Source organism: Dermacentor albipictus, chromosome 4, assembly GCF_038994185.2.
Source record: "Dermacentor albipictus isolate Rhodes 1998 colony chromosome 4, USDA_Dalb.pri_finalv2, whole genome shotgun sequence".
In the NCBI taxonomy this organism is placed as follows: domain Eukaryota; kingdom Metazoa; phylum Arthropoda; class Arachnida; order Ixodida; family Ixodidae; genus Dermacentor; species Dermacentor albipictus.
Genome location: NC_091824.1, coordinates 170,651,045 through 170,678,304, shown reverse-complemented (window position 1 = coordinate 170,678,304; position 27,260 = coordinate 170,651,045). Strand labels below are relative to the sequence as shown.

At 45.9% G+C, this 27,260-nt stretch overlaps 1 protein-coding gene across 1 annotated transcript in view; it reads right to left on the bottom strand.

Moving 5' to 3' along the window:
* Window positions 1-27,260, bottom strand: part of Fas1 (fasciclin 1) — a 66,843-nt gene that overhangs the window by 23,714 nt on the left and 15,869 nt on the right. The window contains exons 2-7 of the mRNA XM_065432540.2: window positions 22,066-22,210; window positions 10,319-10,413; window positions 8,667-8,848; window positions 7,860-7,989; window positions 7,176-7,326; window positions 4,645-4,828 (exon numbers count right to left, since the gene is read on the bottom strand). Of these exons, the coding sequence (XP_065288612.1) occupies window positions 4,645-4,828; window positions 7,176-7,326; window positions 7,860-7,989; window positions 8,667-8,848; window positions 10,319-10,413; window positions 22,066-22,210 (887 nt within the window). The remainder of the gene's footprint in view (window positions 1-4,644; window positions 4,829-7,175; window positions 7,327-7,859; window positions 7,990-8,666; window positions 8,849-10,318; window positions 10,414-22,065; window positions 22,211-27,260) is intronic.

Sequence of the window (27,260 nt, the reverse complement as noted above, 5' to 3'; positions counted from 1 at the left end):
ATAAAATAATAAGCGCCACATCAATTTCAACTATGGTCAAATCAACGTCTCCGTAATTTCAAGGTAAACGCTTGATCGACTTAGCCTGATGGGGGCCTCAACTGCTCTACAAGCTTCTTCTTTCGTGCTGAGCGTCCAGACGACTTCTTTGGGGCTTTTACACACATCATTTGACCAAAAGCTTTACAACCGTTAAAGCTGCCAGAATATCTGAATTGGCGATGATATTTCCTTTGATTTTTGTATCGTCGTCATCATCATCATCATTATCATCATCATCATCATCATCATCAACAACAACAACAACCAACCAATTTACATCCACTGCAGGACGAAGACCTGTTCATCCGATCTCCAATTACCCCTGTGCTGCGCCAACCGATACCAATTTGCGCCTGCGAATTTCTTAATTTCATCACCACACCTAGTGTTTCGCCGTCTTCGACTGCGTTTCCCTTCTCTTTTGTGTATGTATTTTTCTTTCTCAAATTCATTCGTTGGCGGTATTTAACGTCCCAACAAAAAAAGCCACAGAAACAACAAAAACACAAAAACGACAGCAAAAGGCACAGGTACAGCTCCTGCACGTCCAATGTACCTTCTTTTGTTCTCGTGTCCAACCATCTTTGGTCGAACAGCTGGACCGTATTGCGGCTTTCACTGACACGCTTAGTGGAATGTTTGCACGAAGCGCGGTCGGAAAGTAGAGGGAGTAACCGCGATAAACTGGCACAAGAAAAACGAAAAGCAAGACCTTGCTCACGCGCCATGAATCCTGAGGCACAAATTGCAGTGCGATATGTTATAACCATTCGGAATGAACCCAATTTCTGGCAAACTAGATTAACCATGCGACTCTACTATAGCTAAGGTTCGCCGATGATCGATGAAATGCGAATGATTAGGCTATTTGGCTTTGACTAATGGTACATACTACGTCTTACTAAAGCTTTCTTTACGAGTGCGTTAGACGGATCCGGCGATGTTCTTATTACGTTTCGCGTTTCGCAGTACGTTTCGCGTTTGGATACGTCGGGCAAAAGCACGTCGAACAGCTGAACACATGTTTGCTTCACGCCAGCGCTTATTCTCTGTGTGTGTCGTGGTGCAGCCTGCCTTCGGTGCAGACAGCGCTGATCCTTGCCGTAGCAACTGCTGTATTTGCCTCCATAAGGTTGATGCAGCGCTCTCACAGCCCGAAAAAGGCATTCCATTCGGTGGCCTTCAACGCGATACTATGACAAAGTGCGCTTATCGCTAAAAGAGCAAGGATGCAATTACGCTCCTCTATCGATCCACTTGTAATCATGACTTGTAATCATTCTAATGATCTCAATAAAAACCGATTCTGATTCTGATTCTGACTTAAGCGATTGGTGGAAATCCGTGCATGTTGCCACATTTCGTAATCACGAAGATGCCGAAGTCGAAAGTGCAATCTAGAAATTAACAGAGTCGTTCACTAACGGAAGCAGAGAAGTGCAACTTTCATCCAAATAGTTAGTTCTGCTGACCACCTTTCAAGTCGCATTCACTTTTCGTTCGCGAAAACGCGCGAGTGACCTTTGTCATACCGTCCACTTTGTCGCTGAAAGTAGTTATCTCGTGACACTTATTCAGAAGATTGCTTTAATCCTACCACTACGCAGACCACTAGTGAAAGCCTGAAAATTGGTAGCATATGTAACAGCGTCGTATAAGACGTCGCTGTCTACATCAGCTTAAAGGCAGTTTCGGCTGTGTCCGCATGTACAAACTTGTACTTTGATGCTGTTTCATTTGTTCAAAGTAGTGAATACTCTACCGATTAGGTTCTGCGCAAACGTGATGAAGAATAGTTCTGTAGCTCACTTCTAAGGTAATCAACGCTGGCTGAAGGCTCGGTTTTCTTACCAGAAATCCAGTGTATGTTTGTATTCACTACGTTATAGATTAAAGGTTAGGGTACAACTTACCTAAAGAGCCCAATAATTAGTTTAGAAATACCACAATCAAGAAAACTAATTCGGTAGGAAGCTGAACAGTTTTCCGTCAGTGGTTAATATTACAAGTTCAGAAACTATTGCAAGTCGGCCGCTTTGTTATAGCTTTGTGGTAAAATCTCCGACTGCTACGCTAGGCACCTTGGTTGGAATACCAGTTCGCTAAATTGCTTGTTCATTGGTTTCCTTTCTTTTTGTCTGCGGCAGTTTGCCTGGCGTGGCGAAAACCTTTTCGTCAATCACACTTGACGAGGCAGGACCAGACGAAACAGTGCGTCATCACTGCTGCCGGACTGCCGCACTCATCGGACGGTCGGGTAACGCGGTTAGGTAAGTTTATTGCGCCGTCCTTACATGCGCTATACACGGTACATGTAAAAGCACCGGAAGAAACGTGTTGTAGAAACAAAGCAACAATGCCACTTGTACGTATGACCCGACGGTGCATTAGATCGGGATGCCACGCCGCAGTGAGGACGTGCTGCTTGCTGTCATTTGACGTTATCAGATATAAATGGCGAAAATACTTTGGCCACGTCAGAGACATTGCTGAAAAAGAGGACAGAGAAAAAGAAACAAAATTTAACTTAGAAAAAAAGAACGTTTTGTCGGAGAATCAAACCTTGGGCCACAGGGGGTACGTAAGACGTTACCTTAGCACCACCGCAGATTTTTTTCTTTAATATATGGGAAACCATACATGGAAACCGCACAAACAGAAATTCAAGAATGCTACACAAAAGAATTAAAAATCGGGTAAGCATACGCATGCATTGAACATCTCCATCAAATCTTGCGGCTGCACCGCATAATCTTGAAATGCTCCTTCTCCATCAGTATAATAGCAGAGTCCTTCCATGGAAGGACTCCGGTAATTGTAAGCATTGCCTGAAAACGTTCGGGTCTCTGCCACTTTGTTTTTGCCACTTTTGGCATGTTGAAGGCCGGTTACTTTACGCACATTCTGCTCTAACATTTTACCTATAACATATTTAACCCCTACAGAAACTTCTAAACAGATTTTTCATCAGAATAGCGAGCCCTTCACCGCGCTAGCACAGAGTGTCATCGAAGTGCGCTACGGCACGTATACTTCTCTCCCTTGTTTGTGCCGAATTCCAGCTCACGCACACTATGACGGCAAGGTATGCGTGTGTGATAATCAGCTCTGTACGTAATTTACGCACTGTATTCCTAAGGTATCTTCGAGCAATGCGGTTATGGAAGGGCGTTCTCCCTACGGATGCGCCATTGCGCCGTATCTCTAGACCGACAAATCGGATTGTTCGCACGTTCGTTCGACGTAGCTATAGACACTTCGAGGCCATTATCATTACGTTTCGAGTACGTGTTCACGAAAAAAATCTATTTGTATTGCAAGGGAGTGCAAGTGAGGTACTTTATATCGGACGCACTTATTCCTTTATCTCGACCGTCGCTTGCTTGATATGAGGAGTGCGCTACCGTTCGCTCAATGCGGCGGAGAGAGGACCCTGCATCAGGCGGAACACGCGCCTGCCTTCTGCTCTCGCGGCGGTGAACTAATCGAGTGGGCAATCGTGCAGGCATCTAAGGGGCAGTTGCAGTCAGGCGCGTGTGTGCCTCAGGATTATTAAAACAGAGTACGAAAGTTGAACAAAGTTGGATGAAAACTTCGGATCATCGGCTAACATCGGTCACCGCCATTTCACCAAGCTACGTACGTGCGCGTGTGCGTTTTCGGATCACCGTTCCGTTGAGACGAGAACGCCGCCATCGCGAAACCAGTAAGCGACATCTGGCTCGGCAGTAGGATCAAAAATTAAATTGCGGCGTTTAACATCTCGAAAGAACTCGTGGGCCATGACACCACGGCGCTTTAATGGCGAGCTCCGGTAAATGCCAGTCATCTGGACTTGATTAACGTTCCCCCAAAGCATGAGCGTTTTACATTCCGCCCCCATCCGTATGCGACCGCCGAGGCCCGGAATTCCATCCGGAATTTCGTGTTTAGCAGCAGAGCGTTAAAGTAACTTCTCTGGGTATCCTCAATTGCACGACTCGGTAGAAAACAATTTTGGCATGCATTTGACTGCTCGCGAGCAAGCTTGAAGTTTATGTCAGATGTGTCCAAACATTTTGTCACACGTCACTTTGATTGCACCTTTTTACTCTAATCACGCGACCTGGCTCCTGCAGCCATTCGTTAATCTCTTGTCTGGTGGTAGACACGTTGTTGCGATACCGTTTCTCGATGTGCAGACTAAACTCGAAAATTTTCTTAAAGCGCCTGTTTTATATGGCACTGCCTCACCTTGTTATAAGGAGTATTCGGAAATAATTATGAGTAACACAGTATTCGCGCATCGCGGCAGCAGACGTATCCTTTAGGTTCCTGGCTTCGTGGTCCAACTTGGTGGCGGCATGTGTATGGAAACGGAACAAAGCACACACTGTCGGATCAACGGGATTACATTATTAAACGCAGAACGTGTTTCACCTAGACGGGGCTATCTCGCCACTTTGACTCTGCCGTAACGTAGTCTGTCGAAAAAACGCAACTGGAAGAGGAGATTTGCTTCGTAACCACATTGCGCAACTGTGTGAACTGTGAATATAAGGTACCGAAATATACAGTAGCCGACGATGTCCTGTATCCCCCACCCGAAAGGTGAAAACTCACTCGAGGCGTCCGTGCCGCTCCCGGTGGAAGAAGTCCTTGATGGAGGTGTCGACGACCATGAGCGGCTTCTCGATCAAGTGGACGACGCCATTCTTGACAGGGATGTTTGGCTTGACGATCTTCGACAAGACCACACCCTTCTGGCGCTGCGGCTCGGTCGACATGGTGTTGCTCTGCGCAAACACTTCGGCCAGAACGGGGCGACCACTTCATTATGCGGACCAACCAGCGCCTCAGGAAAGATCCCAAACAGGCGCATGGCTACAGTGCCTTGCACTGCATTATGCCATGATAGAATGTGTAAGCGCGACGGAACGAGGACGTAGATAGAAAGAGACGCACATAGACGGCGCTACTTTCAACTAAGCATTTATTTTCGCACGAGCCGGTCAATGCGTAGCGATCGAAGGCAAACAAAAGAATCAAAGAAAGTACATTCAGTGGTGCATATCGAACAACCGTACACGTGTCTAAGCCATGATCAAAGCATACACTGCAATAGTTACAACGATAAACCGAGGAATTAAACCGAGAAAAGTACAATTGTACTTTTCACCTCAAAAGGTCTGCTGCAGTTACCATCCGAGAGGCAATAAGCCAGTCCTATACCATTTCCTTCCGCTCATCTAAGTCTCGTCAAGCGCGCTATAGTAATATCTTGGTTCAATAATTCTCTCACAAAGTCACGTGACCCAAGGTGGAAACCAGTTTCAGGGATCAAGCCAAGCGCCTGACAGAATTTGGTTACCGGTTGCGTCTACTCACCTCGGTCGCTGAGCGCTTGAGCAGGAAGTATAAAAACGCGTCAAGGGGAAGCAGTAGCACTGCTAGAGCAAAGAAAGTTACTGTAGTGCCGTAGATTCATTGTATTTCGCATAATCTTAAAATAATAGCGCGAAAGTCAGGAGCGGACGTGGGTTTCTTTTTTTTTTTTATGCCCTTGCGAGTCTACAGAAGCTATGCAAACAGGTTAATTCAGAAAATAACACGACGAACGCAGGTTATACTCAAGATCGCAAATATTTTGTAACCTGCATTCATAATGTTGTCTACGCCATTCTGCTTTCGCGCGAAAAACGTATGTCGGTCAAACAGGCAGATGCACCAATCACGGACTAAATAAACATCAGTGACTACACACCCTCCGTGGTTGCTTAGTGACTACAGTATTGGGCTGCTAAGCACGCGATCAAGGGATCGAATCCCGGCCACGGCGGCCAAATAGTTTCGATGGGGGCAAAATGCGCGAACACACCTGTGCTTAGATATAGGTGCGCGTGAAAGAACCCAAGTGGTCCAAATTCCCGGAGCCCCCCACTACGGCGTGCCTCATAATCTCATCGTGATTTTGGCACGTAAAATCCCAAGCTTTAATTTGATTTTACTACAATACATTAATTCCAGGCCATTTGGGCATTGATTGCCGAAATTGCGGCTGCAATCCCATGTTTGAAAGTACTTCTATTTTGTATAAGGCTTGAAGTAGGATGGCAAGAGAAATTGTGGAAGCCCATGGATGATGGATAAATGAATAACTTTCTTGAGGTCCGTCGGTGCGCGCGATTAGTGCTCAGCGGGCCGCTCACACGTCGGGACAGAGAGGCCATGCCCCTCTGCCGCGTCGCGGGCCAGATGTAATTGTGAATTTAGAAGAAAAGTGCGTAAGCAATCATTCAGTGTTCAGAAAAAGAGATGCAATTTCTCGGTTTATCGCTGTAAATATTGTAGTGTACATTTTTTTCATGCCTTGTAAACGCCTGCGGTTCTTCGATATGCACCACTGAATGTTCTTTTTTGTCTCTTTTGCTTCCGCTCGTTTGGTACATACTTATTTATGCGTGCGAAAATAACCCTATAGTTGAAAGTAGCGCCGTACCTGTGTGTCTCTTCTTTTCTGTATGTATACGTCTTCGTTCAGTAGCGCTTACACATTCTGTCATGAATTCTAACAAACTAACCCGCCATGTTAAGTCAAGTTCATTACGTCCATATGGTGGCAAGCACCAACTAACCAACTAATTTCCTGGTGCCCGGACAAACTTGTTTAGAGCTTTTCGAAATATATCCCTAAAAAACTGTACTATAACTTCAACAGCATATTCGAAAATCCTCGTATGCAGATTTTGTTTCCAAGGTATATACATATTGCCACACACATTTTATACGATGACTGAGTTTGTTTCGATAAGGAAGTGTGGAATACGTGTCGCCATTATCGATCGATCGATCTATCGATTGTCTGACTTTTATTTAATTCATTTGCAACAAAGCTTGTACACACTGGGTATACCCATAGTCCTAGGCTAGTTTGGGTCCAAAAAATTTTATTTTTTTCACAATGTAATTCGGACAGGGTAAACAACATTGAACAATATCAAGTATACAATCATCAAATTCAATCATCAAATTCAATCATCAAACACAATCATATTTCGCATTAGGCAGTGACTGCGACAACATTTAAGTCGTTCTTGCCTTTCGCTGCCAGTCTTACGTGATGGGGGTGAGCGGGGAAGGAAGAACGAACTCACACGTGTACTCGGCACCGGCCGAATCCGACTGGTTGGCGAGTGACAGCTCGACCTTGACGGCGTTCTCTTCCCACGCGGCTGACTCGTACGTCTCATTGCCCATTGTGCGCGTGAAGAGCCGGCGGTTCTTGATCACGTGGCCGCGAACCACCTGGTAAGAACGATCGGCGAGAACATTGCGACGGGCGCGGGGAACACGAACCAACCGCGACGAGTACGTGCGGCTGCAGCCGCGCTTTTTCGAAATGTTGGCCTCTCGAACGAAAACTTCCATGCCAGTACGCAATCGCTACGCGCTCATGTAGCAACTTTTCTGAAGGCAGCGCTTGAGTGCAGTGCCGCCTGTCTTTTTCTTTAATTGTTTTTAGAAGATGACAGTGAAACAGTCAAGAGACCAATCTTCTTGGCCTAATTGCTTCACAGTGTGGTAATATAGAAAACAAACAGACGTGTAACGGTAAACACGCAAACGATATAACCCACAGTTAGAATTGAAACGGAACAAATACAGACGAAGTCGACAGAACAAAGACTGAGAAACTGCTTTCAGTCTGTCTTTTTGACAGTGAGTTTGCGACAGTGTTCCCTTCAGCCTTTCCAAGTCTGTAGCGCGTATCATTCTGCTACATTGTGGATCTTACGTCTCAGGCAAAGAAAATGACGTAAACAGAGGGCAAGACTCACGTATTTGTCAATCTCGACGCGGGTGCGCTTGGCCGGGTCCGCGTCGTCCACAGGCACAAAGAACGTGTGCATGCCGTCCTCTGTGAAGAGGCTCTGTTCGTACGCCATCTGGACGCGTGAGTGAAAGAACCTGCGCAGACCCCGGCGACAAAGTTGTGCTTAGCACAATGCTGCGCAAGCACGTGATTGCGAAGACGCGGCCGCCGAAAGCTGTTTTCTAAGCCACACGTGCAAGCAGAAATTTCTCGTTGGATCAACTTATACACACTATTAATGGTCTGCTGAACGTTCCCACCAGAGTACGGCAAGATCTCGGACCAGCAATCGACACTGTTACTGAATGCGCTCCGTAGTCCTTGGTTGTTTCCAGAGCGGAGGCTTTGATAGATATTGCCGTTGTTCTCTGCATTAGTGGGGCATGTCCCACACTCCACCTTTCGTTATGTATTAAGGGGGATAAAGATGGAATGGTGCGCTACATTACAACCGGCTATCCCATAGACTAGTCACTAATCAAGCAAAAACCTGTTCTCTTTCTATTCATCTAGCTATAGGTCGAGCCAAGATCTTACTGATTTCGTCAATGCCATTCCTAATTTTCTCGCTACTGTTGAATTTACTGCTCGAGCAAAATCCATGTGGCACTTCCTTTTAGTAATCGGGATGCTTCTCCGTCTCAAATACGCTACACACTTCGCAAACAACGGTGCCTCATGAAAGCTCACACTAGCGCTGGTGAGCTCACAGCATGCGTAGTACAGTGTCACCCACAAGGAGAAAGTAAAAATAAAAGCTGAGAATACTCACACGAGCCTCTGGTTGATGTTGTAGATTGATGGCTGGTTGAGGAACTCGAAGGCGTTCGGCGTCACACCGCTGGTCGGAATGAACGCCTCGAGCACGTCGTCAATCACGTACAGCTTCTGCTTGTACTGCTCGAACGTGAGCTCCCTCCGCCGAATCACCTTGGCGTTGTTCACGAAGAAGAACTGCGAGACACGACAACGGAGAAAGTGCTAATCAAAATCCCCATTGTTTACGTTATGTGCCGCACTTGCAAACATTAGGCAAGATATTACGTAGCACTGTATAATTAGGAATTATTAATATGCTGCATTGTTTATTTTTCGTATTTCATCGTTATGCTTCCCGTTTTTGCACTCCCTTCTGTAATACCTTGGGGTCTTGAGGGTGCCATAAATAAATAAATAAATAAAAAATAAATAAATAAATAAAATAAAAAAAAATAAACGAATACATAAAATGTTTTCAACTCTCTTAGGTTTGCTACACCAGTGGGACCGCTGTGATGCAGCGAAGTACCCTACCTTCTCTCTACTCAACACTCTGCGTACAAAATATGAAAAAGAAAACGACTCTCGTATAAGTTTGTTGACAGAAAATTAGCACACCGGATACTACATTCGAGGGGCGTTAACTTCGTAGCGATTATAATGTGCGTCTTGAACGAGATCACCGCAAGGCTAAGAGGGACGATGACCGCCTGCCTGGCGATGTGGTTCACCTCCGGTATGCAGTAACGGTGGTAGAAGTTGCAGAAGTATATACATTGTGTACAGAACTTGTGACTGAAGCCTCGGTAATCCATTGCAATACACGTTTATGTGCGTTTAAGATAGAGCCATAGTAAGAACATGGCAAAATTAAGTGCGTAGCTACGGATTTCGTAAAAAGCGTTCTGTAGCATCGCAGGTTTTATTATGAGAGTGCTACGCTGGACTACAAGACCAATATAGCACCATATATATATATATATATATGAACAAACGAGAAGAAGGGAAACGGAGGGTCCCGATTTTTATTAGTCATACCAAAAGAAGTGAACAATATATATGTAGATATTGCAAAATTGCAAACTCTTAGACGGATTTCTCGCTACCCTAAATTACTTACTTTAATTGATCAGTCTGGTTAGCCCCATCTACAACGTCCGTTTACCGACACTAAATACGTCGAGCCATTCGACATAGACACATTGCGAGAATTACACGTCAATATGCACCTGTTGGAAGTGGCCCGGTGCGCGCGGAGGAGCAGAGGCGAAGCGTACCTTGTTGCTATATATACATTGCTCAGGCGGCCGAAGGTTTATGCTTACCTTTTGACTAATTCACGGACTGCGCTACACGAAACCTCCAGTGGTCGAGCAGCTACGCCTAAACCCAACCACAAACAAGGCTAACTGGGAAACACCACTGGTGACCAAAGTTTGGTCAGAAACTAGCCGGTGCTTTTACGAGATTGCTTCTTTGACGCTGTCGATTAATTATGCCAGAAAGGCCGCGTGGAAACTCGTAAACACGGTTTCGGGCTGCTAGCGCTCGCGCAGTCTGACGGGAAGTATTCAGGTCAAGGCGCATTCAGGTCAACGATAAGAGAAAATGAAGCCCGCTCTTATCTGCATTTGCGTGTCCGCGTGGCAGAGTGTGAGCTCTTACCCTGTCCCGCGCCCTGGTGAGGTAGAGCTGCGGTGACCCTTTGGCAATTGTTGGCACCGACGAAGGAAGGTTGTCCTCCGCCAAATTGAGCGAAACTGAAAGAAAGAAGGGATAAAAAAAATGTTGACGGACCAGCTCGGGTTTCTATATCCAAGAATGCGCTTAGCTTGCTTTGAGAAGTAATTATTTCTGACACCTGTGCCTTACACGTACGTGGGATCCCAACTGGGATATCAACCGGTACTTCTAGCGCAACAAGGATAATTTCGGAATCCTGTGCTGCACGTGATATTCGTATGTGACAGCCTCTGGCGACTAGAGGCCCAGCATCTGGACTGATATATAGCGTCGGCGTCCTCAAACCGAGGCGCAGCGTTTCAATGACAGCGTCTCAAAACACTAACAGTCACCAGGGAAGAATGCGAGAAACCTACCACCGCACGGTACTATCGGCAGCGGTGCTGGCGGTACCGTACCACCGTGTGGGTTTTAGCGTTGTGTGAGACTGAACCGTTGTCGGGATCAGCTCACAAAAAATGGTTAGACAATCGCAAGAAATGATGATTAGTTCCAAACAGAAAGCTAAACAGAGGCTTCAAATATTTCCGTTCACCAAGCGATGTTAAGTGCAGCTTGGCTTCTATAGTGAAAATACGCGTTGTAATAGAACGCTTGTCGCTCTATCGGAAAGCTGTTGTGCACACTATGCGATAGCAAGCACCGCGATTCGTGTCTCGCCGGGTCCGTGTTTACAACGCCACCAGATTTTATCGGCGAATACACCCGTGATATTCGTGAACACCCGTGAATTTATTCGTAATGCCGACGCGCGATTGTGACTGGAACTGCTGCGGAGTTCTTGCAGCCGTAGTTTACATCACTCTGCAGTCTCATCAATGAGGTAAGACTCTGGTCTTTCGGAATTCCGTTGCGTTGGTCTTTATAGCTTCATGGGAACGCGAAGTAACCTAGAAACAAACTAAGGACAGGAAGGGCAGTGTCGTTCTGTGGTCCTGGCTTTATTTAAATTTGGACGTTCTTTCTTATGTTGATTTTCATGCATAGTTTTTTCTTCTCGCAAGCATGGATATATTGTTTTGCATTGGTTTACTGTGTTTGACGACGTTATGAGTGCGCACAGTTTGCAGCTTTAATGGGGGTACCTTAGTAATGTCTGCGGTTCGTTCGCACAAACCAAACAGCGGAAGTAAGAATCGCAGTTGCCAGTATCGTTCTAAATCTTTGGTCACGAGAATTTGTCTTGAACAAAAATTTATGAACTACACCGAGAAATTTAATGTAACGAAAAGTGTAAATGAAGAGGTAATTGGAGATCGCAGAGAGATCTCTTCGTCCTGCAGTGGACATAAATAGATGATGATGATGATGATGTACATGGCGTCGTATAGTATGTTCACTAAGGCGCGAGGTTCTAAAATTTGGTTGGGCCTGCTGCTAACATAACGGAGTTAAAATGTTTCTTTATGTGCGCACCAGCTTGATCAAAGCCTGCCTGCCTGCCTTGCAGCCTTACAGTGTTGGAATGTTCAACAGTTCACGTATGACATTCTGGTAGACAATGAGTGCAAAGATGTGAACGTGGCGGGTATCGGCGCATTTCCAACTGGTCTACATAACTATGCAGTCAAGCACTGTTTTATTTATTTATTTATTTATTTACTTACAATACTCCAAGCCCAGACTAGGGGCCGTGGTAGGGTGGGATTGACATCAGTACACATCAAAATAGTGAAACAGTAAACGAATAAAGAAAACAAAACTTGACAATAACACTGTACATAATTAGTAAACACAATTATGGCAGTACAAAACATTAAAATCAAGAAATGGCACTGAACAGACTTAACATACTCTGTTCAATGAACGCCTGAAATTGATCAACGTACAACCACTTCAACCCTCTAACTACCAAGGTTGTTCCACTCGACCAGCGAGCGATGAAAAAAGCAGTATTTAAAAACATTATTTTTTCTGTTTGAAAAGGAAGCAAAGTCAAATGATTTCTGCGTCCCGTAGCGTAACCAAGAGAATGTGTGACGTATTGATGAGCGTTGGTTTTTAATTTGCCTTAAGCAACTTTAAACAAGAACCGCAAAAATATGAAGACGCCAAATAAACGGACACACACAAGAGAAGAGAACGGGACAGGGCGCTGTTTATTTGGCGTCTTCATATTTTATAATGAACAGCTACCAACTAGCCCAACAAGAAGTGCATTTAAGAAACTCAAGCCCGCTCTCTTATTTCGGTCTGATAATGCCCTCAAACCTGCTCTTTCATCGGCAGCATTAAAAACTGACAAGCGAGTTACAATAGTCAACTTTATGTAATGGAGCTGAATTTAATTAAGACAGCTTTATGATCTGAAATACCATCAATGACATCGCATTGACTTTCATCGAGGATGTTGCTACATACAAAGGGAAGATCCAGAACAGACATACTGGTACCTTCAATGCGCGTGTAATTTTTGACCAGCTGGTTTAAATCAAAGCGAAACGCAATGTCAGTGAGTTCTTCATGATTAGTGTAATCACTATTACCAGCTGAAAACGTAGACCAATCAATAGCCGGGAGATTGAAATCGTTACACAAAAAAATCTCGGTAATAATGTTCGCACTCTTCATAACGTAGTTTTGCAAATGCTCTAGCACTTCCTGCCCAACTCCTCATTCGAGGTCAAACCAATTAAAGACAGGTAAAATATTCAGTGTCATGTACGTAGAGGTATATGACAAGAATCTTTCGCGTGAACTCGAATTTCCTTATTGCTTTATTATTGGTCAATCTTTCTAGCACACAAAATCTTAGAAATGAGGTAGTTTTAATCTACAGTTATTCGCGTCTGCAGTTCTGTGGTAAAGTTTGGCCAACACGAAAGATACTACAGTGCTTACCGCTTGCGATTTTTTTACAGCGAAGCTGTATGTGGCTAAGGCATTTCCGTCGTCCGCGAACAACCCGCAACCGCGCGAACGCGCTCGTACCACTGCTCACGCGCTCGTCGTCGTATTCTTCCACAGCTTGCTCCGTTGCCGCTTATTGGTAAGGGGAAATCATCATCATCAACAACAACAACAGCAAAACTGGAGGACGCTTAAGCTTCGCCTTCAAGAGTGGAACGCGACAGCGTTCCCGTCGACCCGCCAAGGGATGTAAGACAATGGGCTTCAGCGCAGCGACTACGCGCCCCGCATCGGACGCCGTGAGCGTCGAGCAACGCAGCGTTCGGCGCGGCAACGAAATGTGCGCCTGAGCAAGCGACGCACGCCTCTAAGGCAACACCGCATTCACTAGAGGCGCGTTTGTACCGCTTTGAAGCATGGAACTCGTGGCTCAGACAATAAAGAAAAAAAAAACTCGTGGCTCAGTGGTAGCGCCTCCGTCTCACACTCCGGAGACCCTGGTTCGATTACCACCCAGCCCATCTTCCAAGTTGTTTTTTATTCATGAAGGACCTGCTGGGATTTATCGCTCACGGCCAACGCCGCCGACACCGACACCGACGACACCGGCTTTTCTGCGACACGAGCTCCTTAACGCTGTCGCGTTAATATTGCCACGTGCAGTAGTGGGGACAGTGCAAAAGAAGAGGCAGGAAGGCTAAGAAGGAAGAAGTGCGCGTGCTATGCCCCGCCTGCCTCGATAGCTCGGTCACGCCGCCGCTGTCCTTCTTTCTCATCACACACATATATATATATATATATATATATATATATATATATATATATATAATCATCAGCAGCAGCAGCAATGGCTCGAGCATTGTCGTCGTCTTCCACGGCTGGCTCCGTTGCTGCTCGTCATTCCAGCGTAGAATTTCATTTGTCTTCTGTCGTCGTAATAGGGAGGCCGCGTCAAATTTTTTTCTTTATTTACGGTGGTATGATCCACTGTGTTAGGGGGTACGAGCTGGTTATTGTTTTACGTGGCGGACTCATTAATAACACAAGTGATGAGAGAATGTATGTGTGTACTAGCGTCACGATGACCACCGATGGGGACAATAAATATGTTTCTACCTTTATTCAAAATTTCATGCAGCATGTCTGTCGCGTGCTAAACAGCTTAGCATGGTCATCCACCTTCACAGAATTGAATGGCTCGTGATTACATTAGTGTAGTCACTGTCGTTCTAGTGTTTCTTTCTTTCTTCCATTTCTTCTTTTTCTTCTTCTTCTTCTTCTTCTTTTGTTTTTTGTGCTGGGAAATATCGCAGTTTTGGAATCTGTAAATTGGTGGCGTTACATCTCGCGTTTATTGTCGGCGGCAAAAGCATCTTCATTATAATAAAAATAATGCATATTTACGACAAAATGAAGGGGTTCACTAGTTCGACCTGATACGCAGTCATCTTCATCGTCACCATAATTTAGAGCCCGGCTGTGTCCACAGCAGTACGAAGGCCTATTTCAGTCAACTCCCAACTCGTGCTATAAATTGGGTTATGAGAATTGCTTAAGTATACGCTTTCCCATCTTCACCTAATTTATTTATCACGAAAAGTTTATTAATGTTTTCAGGTCTCCTTGTTTGCCTGAAAAGTTTTGATACGAGCACTAAATTACTCTTCATTTTTATTAAACTGTAATGAATTGGTACACACACATGTGGTAACTAAAAACAGTGCTCATATTTTACGCCCGCGTTTCTTGTTTAGTCTTGGACTGCGTAAACTAACAATTATTAGGATGTTCATTACCACAGGTGGTATGGTGACACAACTCTATTGGGAGTTATAATATTTGTAGTATGCCTCGCGTTTCAGGACTGCTTGTGACAGCTGATATACTATCACGTGGTGTACAACAAGAAATATATTAAACCTGATTACTTTGTTGCAATGTACCGGACTTCAGGTAGAAACGTTGGACAATGCTCCCAATCATAGTGTCAGAATTAATACATTTATGTCTTCCAAGTTCTATCGTTTTATTTTTTATAGTGTCACGCCATTTAATACTTTTGACAGCTAGCAAAACATTTAATGTATACCAATGTTCTATTTATTTTTTTTAACACAGAATGCCGGATAGAGTTGCCAGAGTAAGATTATATGTGAAAAATAGCACATAGAGCTAGGAGACTCCAACTTTCTTTCGACTGTACAAGAAACTTCAGGTGGACCAACAACCAAAAATATCGCATACGCACGCAGAAAATCACTTGTCCTACAAAGCACCGTCGGTTTCTGCACAGCACCTGAGTTATCCCACCTTTGCTAACGTAGCTGCTGCTCTTTTGTCATTTATGACGCTTTGTTGAGTATGCGATTTCTATACTGTATTGTAGAGTGCCGACGCTACAATTCTTTTTTTCAGTTCAGGTTTGGTTCAGGCAAACATGTTCTCCTTAGTGCTTTGCGAAAATAAATTATCGATAAGCATCATTGCTGAAATTATTTTGACTCTGATATCTGCCAGAACGCCAAACTGCAACCATGCGTTTCACCTGTCACAACAGGTGAGACGACGATGCAGACAAAAAATAACTGTAACACTGCTCTAGAATATTGTGCGCATGAAAAAAAAAAAACAGCCAAGGGAGCTGGCGGACTCGCCGGGACTCTTCTTCTTACGAAACGAACTAATGACGATGATGATGATCGCTGGTCCGGAGGATGCGTGCGTCTTCTTTTTCAATACAATTTTCAACAACGCTATTTCTTTCCCTTAATCACTGTTTCGCATATTGTGGACTGTGGAAGAGTATTTGAGCAATTTTTAAAATATTATTTCTAGGGGGTTGCGAGTCAAAATCACAATCTGATTACGAGGCACGCCGTGGTTGAGGTCTCGGTCCGCGTTACTTTTCCCCACCTAGAGTTTTTAATGCAAAGAGAAGAAAAAAATCTTTAAAACAGTGTCGTTCACAAAGTGTTTCGTTGTTTTATTCCTTCGGATGGACAGGCGCCAGAGAAGCTCCCGCGCACGATTCTGTGTCGTCGACAAGGTACAGTGCGCTCCCGTTATAACGGCTTCGTTGGCTAACAGTTGTTACAGCGGGTTATTTTCCCCCTCTCACTGTCGTTGCGCAAGAATCATCATTAAAAATAAATGGAAACAAAAAATAAAAACAAACGAAAGGCTAATCACAATATTGTCGGATCGTAAGTGCTCACAAAAGCTTACTATCTTCATACCTGCCAACTCTCACGATTTAAAATAGGGCTAGTTTTATGATTTTACGGGTGTCGAATAAATATTTACGAAAAATATTGCCTGCGTAAAAGTATTGCTAGTCGGTCTCCGGCCCCATCATTGGAAGTCTTTTGATGGGGTGAGCACGCCAGTGGGTACTTACTGCGAGCAAGTTTACACAGACAAGTTCCCAAAGCAGCTGAAATCGCTGCTTTAGGAACTTGCAGAAAGCTGCTGTGGTCTAGAAAGTTGCTTTTTTCGATCGTTTCTCTTCAAATTTGCTGCTGCTGCGCGCCGAGTCCAAAGTACAGTCATCATTAGTAAAGTGCGCATATATCCCACAAAACGCGTGTGTCGAAGGGATCATTTCAAAAAAAAGAAAAAAAAAAATGTGCGGTACCCCCCGTTCTGCTCACTGTCGTGCCCGTGGGATTTTACCAATTTTAATGCTTACAGTGGCAAGTGGCAAGGATGTGTGTCTTATTCCTTTCTCGCAGCTGTCACGCTCACGTTCTCCTTTCGTAAAGTAAACGGCGTGTAAGAAGCGTTTACAGCTTTAATGGTTCCATATTCCCACATCAAGGAGCAAACTTTCGGGTGTGTCCATCGTCGTATGCGGAAGCCGTTCGTCCCACGGCTGTCGGCGCAGCTCGGCAGCTTTGCCCGCAGGCACTCCGTGAGGCGCGGCGCGTGGGGGCACTCCGGCTGGGACAATAACGCAATCAATCGCGCACACGAACACGTCGCATGGCGTTGTCTGCGCGCTCTCTCAGCAGTTTCGTGCAGGACTGCATACGGCGAGTGCGTAGGTACGCTCGCCACGCTGCAATACGAACAACAAAGTTGTCACGGAGTCCAGTGGCTCTCGTGACTATAGTGTTCTTTTAAGCCGCAAGCATTTCTAAGCTCATCCAACCAGAAAACCGTCCCTTCGTCCGTCCCGTAATAAGACGACCGCTTTCGAAATAGCGTCCGCAGCAGCGAGCGAATTCACCTTTGCGCTGCCTCTCGCTTCAACGCCAACGAAGCGGCGAGAACACAGCGCTCTCAGCACACGCCTCACTCTGCCACTTTCGCACGTCACCCTCGAGATACGGGACGGCGCGTCTCTCTTCAACGCTAAGCAAACGGCGAGAACACCGTGCGGGAAGCTGTCAGCAGTCAACACACTTGTCGGCATCGCAGATCGCTTTCAAAGTGCGGCCCGCACGGCGGTGCCATACGAAGTGAGTACGTCTGGTCACGGTTCATAATGGTTCAATGGTTCTTTCCTCGTCCGTTGTCGTTTGCGCGGTTACATGATGCATTCCGATATCGACCACCAACTAGCCCGCCTTTCCTTGTTAAAAATTGATTATGACACCGGGCTGCGTGGAGACGAGGAAGTGGCACAATGCTAACGCATACTTTTTAATTCGAAAACGGCCGGGTTGAAGCTCACAGTACCAAAAATCCAACTAATGTTTCATACATGGGCGCGACCCCGTGTCAGATACGAATCTCTGTTGCATACCGCGATTGTTTGCTTGAACTTGCGTGCTGAAGTCGCAGGTCTATACATAAACAAATATATGTGTCCCGCCAGGGCAAACCCACAGAAGGTGCTATAGTGACCTTTTCGTTCTGAGGAAGCAGTCGCGTGAGACACGGTAACATTTGCTTTCGACTAATCCCCCCCCCCCTTCCCGTCCCTTGCCATCCGTCACTCCAGTCATAGTAATTGTTAATTTGCTCACTATGTTATTTATGCTTCACACAATTTATGATTTCAAGTTGCTGATGGTCCGTTTCTACAATAAAGTGTTGGCCATATCAATATACGTAAACAAAAAACTTTTGAGAGCCCAAAGTAGTTCTAAACATTGCTCTTCCACTGTGGTGGGACACTGGCCCGAACGAGACGTTTTATGTCCTTGTCACCATGTGTGTTCGTTGCGATACTACTAGTGTACGCTGCGCATCTGCGTATTATGCATGATTGTGTCATTTTAAGCATCACACTTGCGCTGGACGTATGGCCAGTCACAGATATCCAGTACACCATTAAAGCATGTCTCTTTCTGTAACTCCGCCGCGAAGTTTTCATACGTGGTTAAAGCAAGCTGCAACAGTCAAGAGGAAGTTGAGTGACACTCAATGACACACACGATAATTACGAAGTGATTTGTGGAGATAAACACATTTGAACGCGTCTCCATATTATTATCCCGTTACTATGTTATAGCACTAATATGTTGCAGCATCGGGTTCAACACAGTTTTGAATCGCAGCGGTTATTTGTCACTGGTTGGCACCTTCACTAACATTGCTCCCCCATCACGACTGACACACGGCGGTGGCACGAAGTTGCAGGCTCAGTTCGCATTCCAGTGCCTATCACTTATCACTCGTTAAAGAACCCCGCGTTGTCGATAGTGCCCCGAACCTCTCACCGCAGTCCTTGTCATGGCCCAGGTGCAGCTTTAGGGCGTGGAATCCGGTCAGCTGTTACCATCAAGACCTGACCCCAAAGTTTTTTTCTTGGAACCATTCTTGCGTATGCGAGCGGCTTTGTAAATTCAGGTCCTGAACCCGGGGGGCACTTACCCACGACGACGTGGCGTCGCGTTACGGTATTGTATCAAGTGCGAAGACTGCACGAAGCGTGCGTGCAACGGCATTCTCAGCGATGCCGCATGCCGCAGCGGGAGTCAGGCCGAGGCGCCAGCATCTACACCACTGCACCGAATTCGACACGTAGAGCGTCAAAGCTTGCGCGGGAGTGCTGTTAAAAGCTCCGGCACGTTGCTTTCCCGCGGCGGGGCGAATGCCCCGGCTGTGACGCGGAAAACGGTGCCGGGTGGCAGGCACCGCGGTGACGGCGCTTCCGACGACAAAAGGCGCCCTCGGTATGCGTTCCCGCTCGCGGCGGGGCTTGCTATTTCCTGGACGCCTGTGGGCGAGTGCACGAAAACCGCGCGTTTTCCGTCCGTGTTCTTCTTTTTCTTTGTGAAATTTCTCAAACTAGACGGAAGTTTGTGGTGGTCGCTGGATCCGCGTCACTGCGCCTGTACCACAGGTAAACATTTGCAACATTTTGCCGTTGCAAATGTCTCATTAGCTAAACTATCTGCCCTCGTGATTAGTAGCTCTAATGGAGTGAATAAAGCGGGACTAATGCTTACTGCTAAATAATACGCCTCTTAAACTTAGCTGCTGCCCAATTGTAAAAAGATAGCGATCGTGATTGTAGAAGCTCTTGCGTTATTCGCTCACTCGCTAATTACCTGCATTTTGAGCTGCTGCTCACACTGGAGGATAAAAGTTAAACGTAAATATCGAAGCAGATGTTTTATGACGACATCCTGATTCGCATCATTAATACAATGAATTGCGCATAGTGGAATTCTCACTATACTTGCGGACAACTTTCCGTGGCAATGAAGGCAGAACTATACGGAGGCGAAGCCCATGCTTCACTGCGGTACTGGAAACAGACTTGCAATCTAATTCGCGTTAGCATAAGCTGGAAATTGAAAAAAAAAATAGCATTTTGCATATAACACAGCACTTATCTTTAAAACTGAGACAAAATACAACACCCTGTGTTATAGATTCGTGTTATTTTTCTCTTTCCCGTTTTGGTAAATGTGAAACCGTCGTAAGTAGGGAGCTAGCAAAGAAAGCGCTGCAATAGTGTGCCGGACTACATGGTGAAGTTAAGCGTTGCCGGGAAGCTCCACCCGTGTAGCTTTCCCTTCATTGCCACAGAAAGCTGTCAGTGAGTAAGTGGTAATCCGAGCCCGATGAATGGGATGTCAAGATGAACAAACGCAGCAGCTAAGGACTAACATTACTCATTGCGCAACTTGTATTCTGTTTTTCAGGCGTCGTGTTCGTGACCTTTTGCTTGCGTTGTGCGACCTGATACTTCAAACACGCCACACCCCACGCGGTAAGGTTACGTTTGTTGCAACGTATTATCGCAAGAGAGGCTCTTCGTATCCGATTACACATTTGTCATGATGAGTGGTAGTAGATGTTCTCGAATTGACTCAACAAGTACAGGCGAGACTCATCTGCTATGCGCAATGGAACGCTGTACTAAATAGGGAACCGCTTAGAAGGGGGTCACTGGATCATGAAGATGGATGGATGGATGGATGGAAAACTTTATTTTGTCCTGCAAGTAGTGATAATTAACCACTAAGCGGGCCGCTCCCACGTCGGGACCGGAAGGCCAAGCCTCACGGCCACGTCGTGAGCCTGCTGGACAGCCCAGAACTGTTCATCCAGGTCCGGGCTGCGAAGTGCAGCCTCCCCCCTGGACGCATCCTTGATCGCCGAGTCTTCACTTCTTTCGCAAGACCAGAGCATGTGTTCGAGCGTGGCTAAAGCACCACAATATTGGCAATAAGGCTCTGTATACGTCTCCGGATGAAACATGTTTAGTCTCCGTGGGCAAGGATAAGTACCAGTCTGTAGTAAGCGTAATGTAAGTGCCTGAGCCCTGTTTAGTTTAGATGCGGCAAACCGTAAACCCTGCGATTAAGAAGGTAATATTTCGTGATTTCATTGTATGTGGAATGGGAGAGTCTGTTCTCGGGCAGTACCACCACGCCGTGGCGCGGAGCATCGGAGGGTAAGATCTCGCGCTGCCTCATGAGCGGACTCATTGAGATTCGGAGGGGCTCCCTCAATCATCCCAAGGTGAGCAGGGAACTAACATAAGTAGTGTTGAGAGATATGCATGTCTGCATAATTTTAAGAACAACCTTAGCCACCGAGCCCTTCTCAGAGGCCCTAACGGCCGACTTTGAATCGCTATATACAAATGGCCTGCGCCTGTTAACCAGGGCGAGCGCAATAGCCGCTTGCTCCGCGACCTCTGGCCTATCAGTCCGAACGGTAGCAGCGTTAACGACATTGCCCTCATTGCCCACGACAACTATGGTAAACACCTTCCTCTCCTCGTTAAAAGAAGCATAATTAGTCTCAGCAGGCAAGCCCCCCTGGCCTTTCTTCTACCCACATTTCGCTCCGGATGCATGTTCTTCTAAATTCTAATGCGACTGTCTCACCGAGTTCCTCACCTCGGCGATATGCAGTCACAGGTTCGGTACCGGGCCGCATTCCTATGGAGGCGGAATGCAAGAACGTCCGTGTACCATGTACAGGGTGCGTACTAAACAACTTCACGAGAGCAAAATTTATGACTTCGCCTCATAATGAGGCTTTGTTTAAGACATGTATAACCTCAGATTTTTAAAATCTTGGTAATAGCGGGGCCGCGGCTTCGTGCGAGCCAATGAAGAAGGGCAGGAGGAGGAGGAGGAATAAACGCTTATTTTTGAAAGGGTATCCCGGGGTAAGTTCCGGTTCTACTCTAGGTGGGAGGTCAAAGGTAAAATAAATTGTCACGTAATGTGGCCACCGACCCAAGAGATGTTGAGAGGTACAGTTTCTGTCTACCGCAGAGGCTGCGAACGTTCAACATTGCTGGGCACCCAACGTTAGCGACGACGCAGCGACGGACTCGGCGTCATCGGGGCTGAGCGTGTTCCCACGTGGCTGTCCACGCATGCGCGCTGATTGCACTGACTTACCGACATGGTAGGTGACCTCGATGTGCTTGTTGGGGAACCTCTCGCGGAAGCTGTCGATGGCGTCATTGGTGGGCGCGAAGCACGTGATGTCTGTGCTTTCGCTGTATGCCACGAACAGCTTTACCCGCTCGGCCAGCTGGTAGAACTGGGCATGCGCAAAGAAAAGAGAGGGCAAACGAAAATATTATTGCACGGATTCCACAACATCTAGCGTGTTTATAGCGTCATTGGAATGTAACCGGTACACCTTGATCGGCTCAAAAAGCGTAATACGGTCACATCAAAGACAGGACTACGACAGCGACTTCATCATTGAATACTCTTTTACAGCTGGAGATATTGAAATAATGGATAGACGAGAAGACACATTTATGTGCAAATGCTAGCATGTAACACGGTGAGGCTATAACTTATAGATGCTGCTAGCTCAAGTTGGAGGCATTACAGGACATTTAGCTGGTTCATATGAGTAAGCTAAATTGAAATTATGCTGTTTGATTTTCAATGAAACTTCTAGCGTAATCTATCTAGCACAGCAATTCTGGACGCTTTCACTCAATTCTCGTTAGGAAACTCGTATTACGTCACTACTTCAAAGAAACTATTTATTATGCGCCCCTTAGAAGCGCACGTTCATACTCAAAGCACCTTTCTTATTTGTGTTTTTGTAGCGAAAATAGTTATTTTTATTTTTGTAGCGACTATAGCTTTCGATAGTGCTCGAACATTTCAAATCTTAATCGCGACGTACGAAAGGTCGTCGAGTTTCACGGAAATTGGAAGAGACGTTGCAGCCTTCCATGTGCCTCGTTCAATGTGCCTTGGCTCATGGAGCATATAGAGAGCTTTCCATTGACTTCGACAGGGTTGGCGCCTCTTCTTGAGGCTGTTTGAAAAGGCGCCGCTTGAGGCTCGATCAGCTAACCTCTGCTGAATTTTGTTGCAACTGAAAGCGACAACACAGGCATCGATGCGCGTTGGGTCCGGTGTATAACTTCGCTCAGTGCATTAAAACAGACGGTGAGAGGTAGCGTCACTCAACAATCAGACGCAATTATCGACAGTCTTCTGAGAAATCCCAAGACGTAGTAAGAGCACACGCCCGACGTGATGCCTGACGTCGCGAACCAGCACAAGTGGCGCGACGCGCCGAATCAACGCAGAGGAAGAACGGGATAAATTATGAGGAACGCGACAATTGTGAGGCACGGCGCACAGACTCGCACGCGATTAGAGGAATTCGCGTAGGTCGATTAAGAGCGTCATGCAAGAAGGAACACGAAATGCGCTGAGCTGGACGCGAGAACTGAGCGGCCCTGCAGGAGGGCAGGTCGTATCCGTGCTTGTTCAAAAAACATTTACACCAGCGGCGCGAAGGTGGGCGCTGTCGTTCGTTGTCCGTCTCAAAGACATAAGTATACGTTCAGCTACAGTACTGATAGCTCTCTCGTTCGTCGCATTACTGTGCAGTGGCATGAAGCCGGTCTTCTGTATCCCTGTCGTTCACAGTCGTCAAGCCAGACCAGAGCTACAGCGCGCTTAATGCGAGAACTGCGGAGCGGAGCTTCTGCTGACATTAGCCGCCGCCTGATGTGACGGCAGCGATATGACGTCTGCCGCGGCTACCACAGCAATAACAGTGTAGCAGTTTATCACGCTGAAAATGCACGGAGGACTGGCTGTTTTCAACGCAGACTGTGGTGTTTGTGCATGCGCGAAACATTCTCGACGAACTTATAACGTCCACTCGATGAACTAGTGAGGAGGCGCTTCAAATAAAACTGCTCCGACCAGGATTCGATCGTGCGACCTACACATCCTAAGCCCGGCACCTTACCGCTACACCTTACCGATTCACTTCGACACTGCATGGACGTCGGCATTTGTTTCACACAGCTTAGTACGGGACAAGCTTGCAGAACTCCACGCAGTTGTCGGCAGTGTAGGGCACGTGCAAGTTACCGGTTCCGGGAGGGTTCCGCGCGAGTAAAAACTAGCACGGAACTGGTGCGAACTAGTTCACGCAAAGCAGGGCAAATCGAATACTGTGCACAGGAAATCTACTTTCTCGTCGCTGCACTGTCAAGGTACGAACCACCAAGTGACACGAAGAGCAACAACGTTCAAGTAGGTATCGCAATAGAATTGGCCGGCAGGCTATTCTTGGATTGAGTTTAATGTAACTTAGTAGATGAGGGATAGGGGGAGGGAGGCTGAGGAAACGCAACATGGACCATCCGCGGTTTTTCAGGGCCTATAACGTTCTTCTAATGAGCACGAAGTCGCGAGTTTGATATCTCGCGATAAATGCGGCATTCCGAAGGAGGGGGAACGCAAGAACACTTGTGCACCATGCTTCATGTGCACGTTGAGGAAATCCGGGCGGCCAAATTTATTCCATTATTCTCTGGTAGCTCACTGCGTTCACAATCAATATTTTTTTCCCTGAAACATGCTACGCATACGCACTGTTAAACTCGCTCCCCTTCCCTGTCAAACCTTTATAATAACAAAATATTTTATTTGTCTTAATGTCCGAATGACTGCTACTTGGTTTAATGCAGCTCCTTTATTCTGTAAATTATAACTGCGTGCAACACTCAAAGCTTTGCAGACCACGTTTCCCATTATCGGTTTGTTGGACTTTTCAGGCAACAGTGTTGTAAGGTTCACAGCACTCGTATAAGCTGAAAAAACTGCATGTTTATTACATACGTTGTATAGCGATAACACCAACGATCGCACGACAGATCTCTGTTTCTTCGAGGTGAGTTTTGCGCGTGCGTCTATGCGCGGTGTGTTGTGTGTGTGTGCGCGTGTTTGTGCGTGCGTGCGTGCAAGAGAGAGAGAGAGACAATGAAGTAAAGTGATAACTGGCACACCGCGCCGTAGCAGTCTAGCGCTCGTGTGTCACCTGATCACATCATCATCATCATCATCATCATCATCATCATCATCATCATCATCATCATCATCATCATCATATTTTCTGTCTACTGCAGCACAAAGGCATCTCCCTGCAATCTCCAATTACCCTTATGCTGCGTCAACCGGATCCACCTAGCGCCTGCGCATTTCTTAATTTCATCACCCCACCTAGTCATCTGCCGTCCTCGACCGCGCTTCCCTTCTCTTGGCACCCGTTCTGTAACCCTAATGGTCCACCGGTTATCTAACCTACGCATTGCATGCCAGTTCCATTTCTTTCTCTTAATGTCAATTAGAATACCGGCTATCCCTGTTTGCTAGCTGATCCAAAACCACTCTCTTTCTGTCCTTTAACGTTATGCCTAGCAATATTCGTTCCATCGCTCTCTGCACGGTCCCTAATTTGTTCTCGAGCTTCTTTGTAAGTCCCCTAGTCTCTGCCCCATATATCAGCACCAATAGAACACACTGGTTGTACATCTTTCTTTTTAATGATAATCGTAAGCTTCCACTCAGGATCTGACTATGTCTGCCGAATGCGCTCCAACCAATTTTTTTCTTCTGTAAGTTTCCTTCTCATGTTGAGGGTCCCTTGTGAGTAATTGACCTAGGTAAACGTACTCCTTCACAGACTCTAGAGGCTGACTGGCGATCCTGAACTTTTCTTCTCTTGCCCGGCTATTCATCGTTATCTTTGTCTTCTGCATATTAATCGTCAGCCTCACTCTCATACTCCCTCTGTTAAGGTCTTCAATCATTTGTTGTAACTCGTCCCCACTGTTGCTGAACAGGACAGTGTCATCTGCAAATCGCAGCTTGTTGAGATATTTGCCGTTGATCCTTACTCCTACGCCTTGTCAGTTTAATAGCTCGAATACTTCTTGCAAGTAAGCAGTGAATAGCATTGGGAAAATTGTGTCCCCTTGTCTGACCCCTTTCTTTATAGGTATCTTCCTACTTTTCTTGGGAAGAATTAAGGTAGCTTTGGAATTTCTGTAGATACTTTCCAAGATATTTACGTAAGCGTCCTGTACTCCTTGATTACGTAATGCCTCTATGACTGCTGATTCTTTACAGAATCAAATGCATTTTCGTAATCTATAAAAGCCATATAGAAAGGCTGAATGTACTCCGCGGATTTCTCGATTACCTGATTAATGACATGGACGATCCATTGTAGAGCTTCCCTTCCTTAAAACTGCCTGTTCCCTTGGCTGACTTAAGTCCAGAGTTGCCCTTATTCTATTGGAGATTATATTGGAGATTATATACTCGAAGTAAACTAACGGGCCTATAATTTTTCAATTCCTTAACCTCCCCCTTTTTGTGGATTAGTATAATTTTGGCATTCTTCCGGTTCTCTCGTACCCTTGAAATCGATAGACAGTTTGTATAAAGGGCCGCTAGTTTTTCAAGTACTATATCTGCTCCATTTTTTATTAAATCGACTGGTAGTCCATCTTCTCCTGCCACTTTTCCCCTTTTCATGTCTTGCAAGGTCCTTCTAACTTCATCGCTAGTTATAGAAGGAGCCTCTGTAACCTCTTCATTAAAACTTCGAATGGAAGTATCCTGGCCGCTTTGGGGACTGTACAGGTCAGTATAGAATTCTTCCGCTGCTTTTACTATATCTGCGGGATTGCTAATGATATTACCCTGCTTATCTTTCAGTGCATACATCTTGGTTTTTCCGATGACAAGTTCCCTTCTGACTGATTTCAGGCAGCGGCCATTTTTTACTGCTTTCTCAGTCTTTGTCATGTCGCAATTTCGAACAACCCTTATTTTCTCCTTGTTGATCAGTTTTGACAATTTCGCGAATTCTATCCTATCTCTTGAGTTGGACACTTTCATTCTTTGTATGTAGTTTCTTTATTAGGTCCTTTGTTACTTGGGAGAGCTTACCTAGTGGTTTCCTTGGTGCCTTACCTACCACTTCAATTGTTGCTTCTGAAGCCAGCCTAGTTACGGCTTCATTCATTGCCTCTATGTCATCTTTATCTCTCTGTTATAAGGCTGCATATTTGTTTGCAAGTGTCAACCTGAATGGGTGGTTCACATCATCCAGGGTATATTTGCTTGTAATTCCTCCAACATATCTGAATTGTGCATCCCGGAATCACAAGGCACCACCACCGTCACATATTCAAAGTGCTTGCGTAATGACCTCACTGCGAGAAAAAATGTTCCTGTACGTCGCGCAACTTGAAACATGCTTCCCGATACACACTCTTGGACGGGGCTCCGGAACACATTCGAAGACAGCC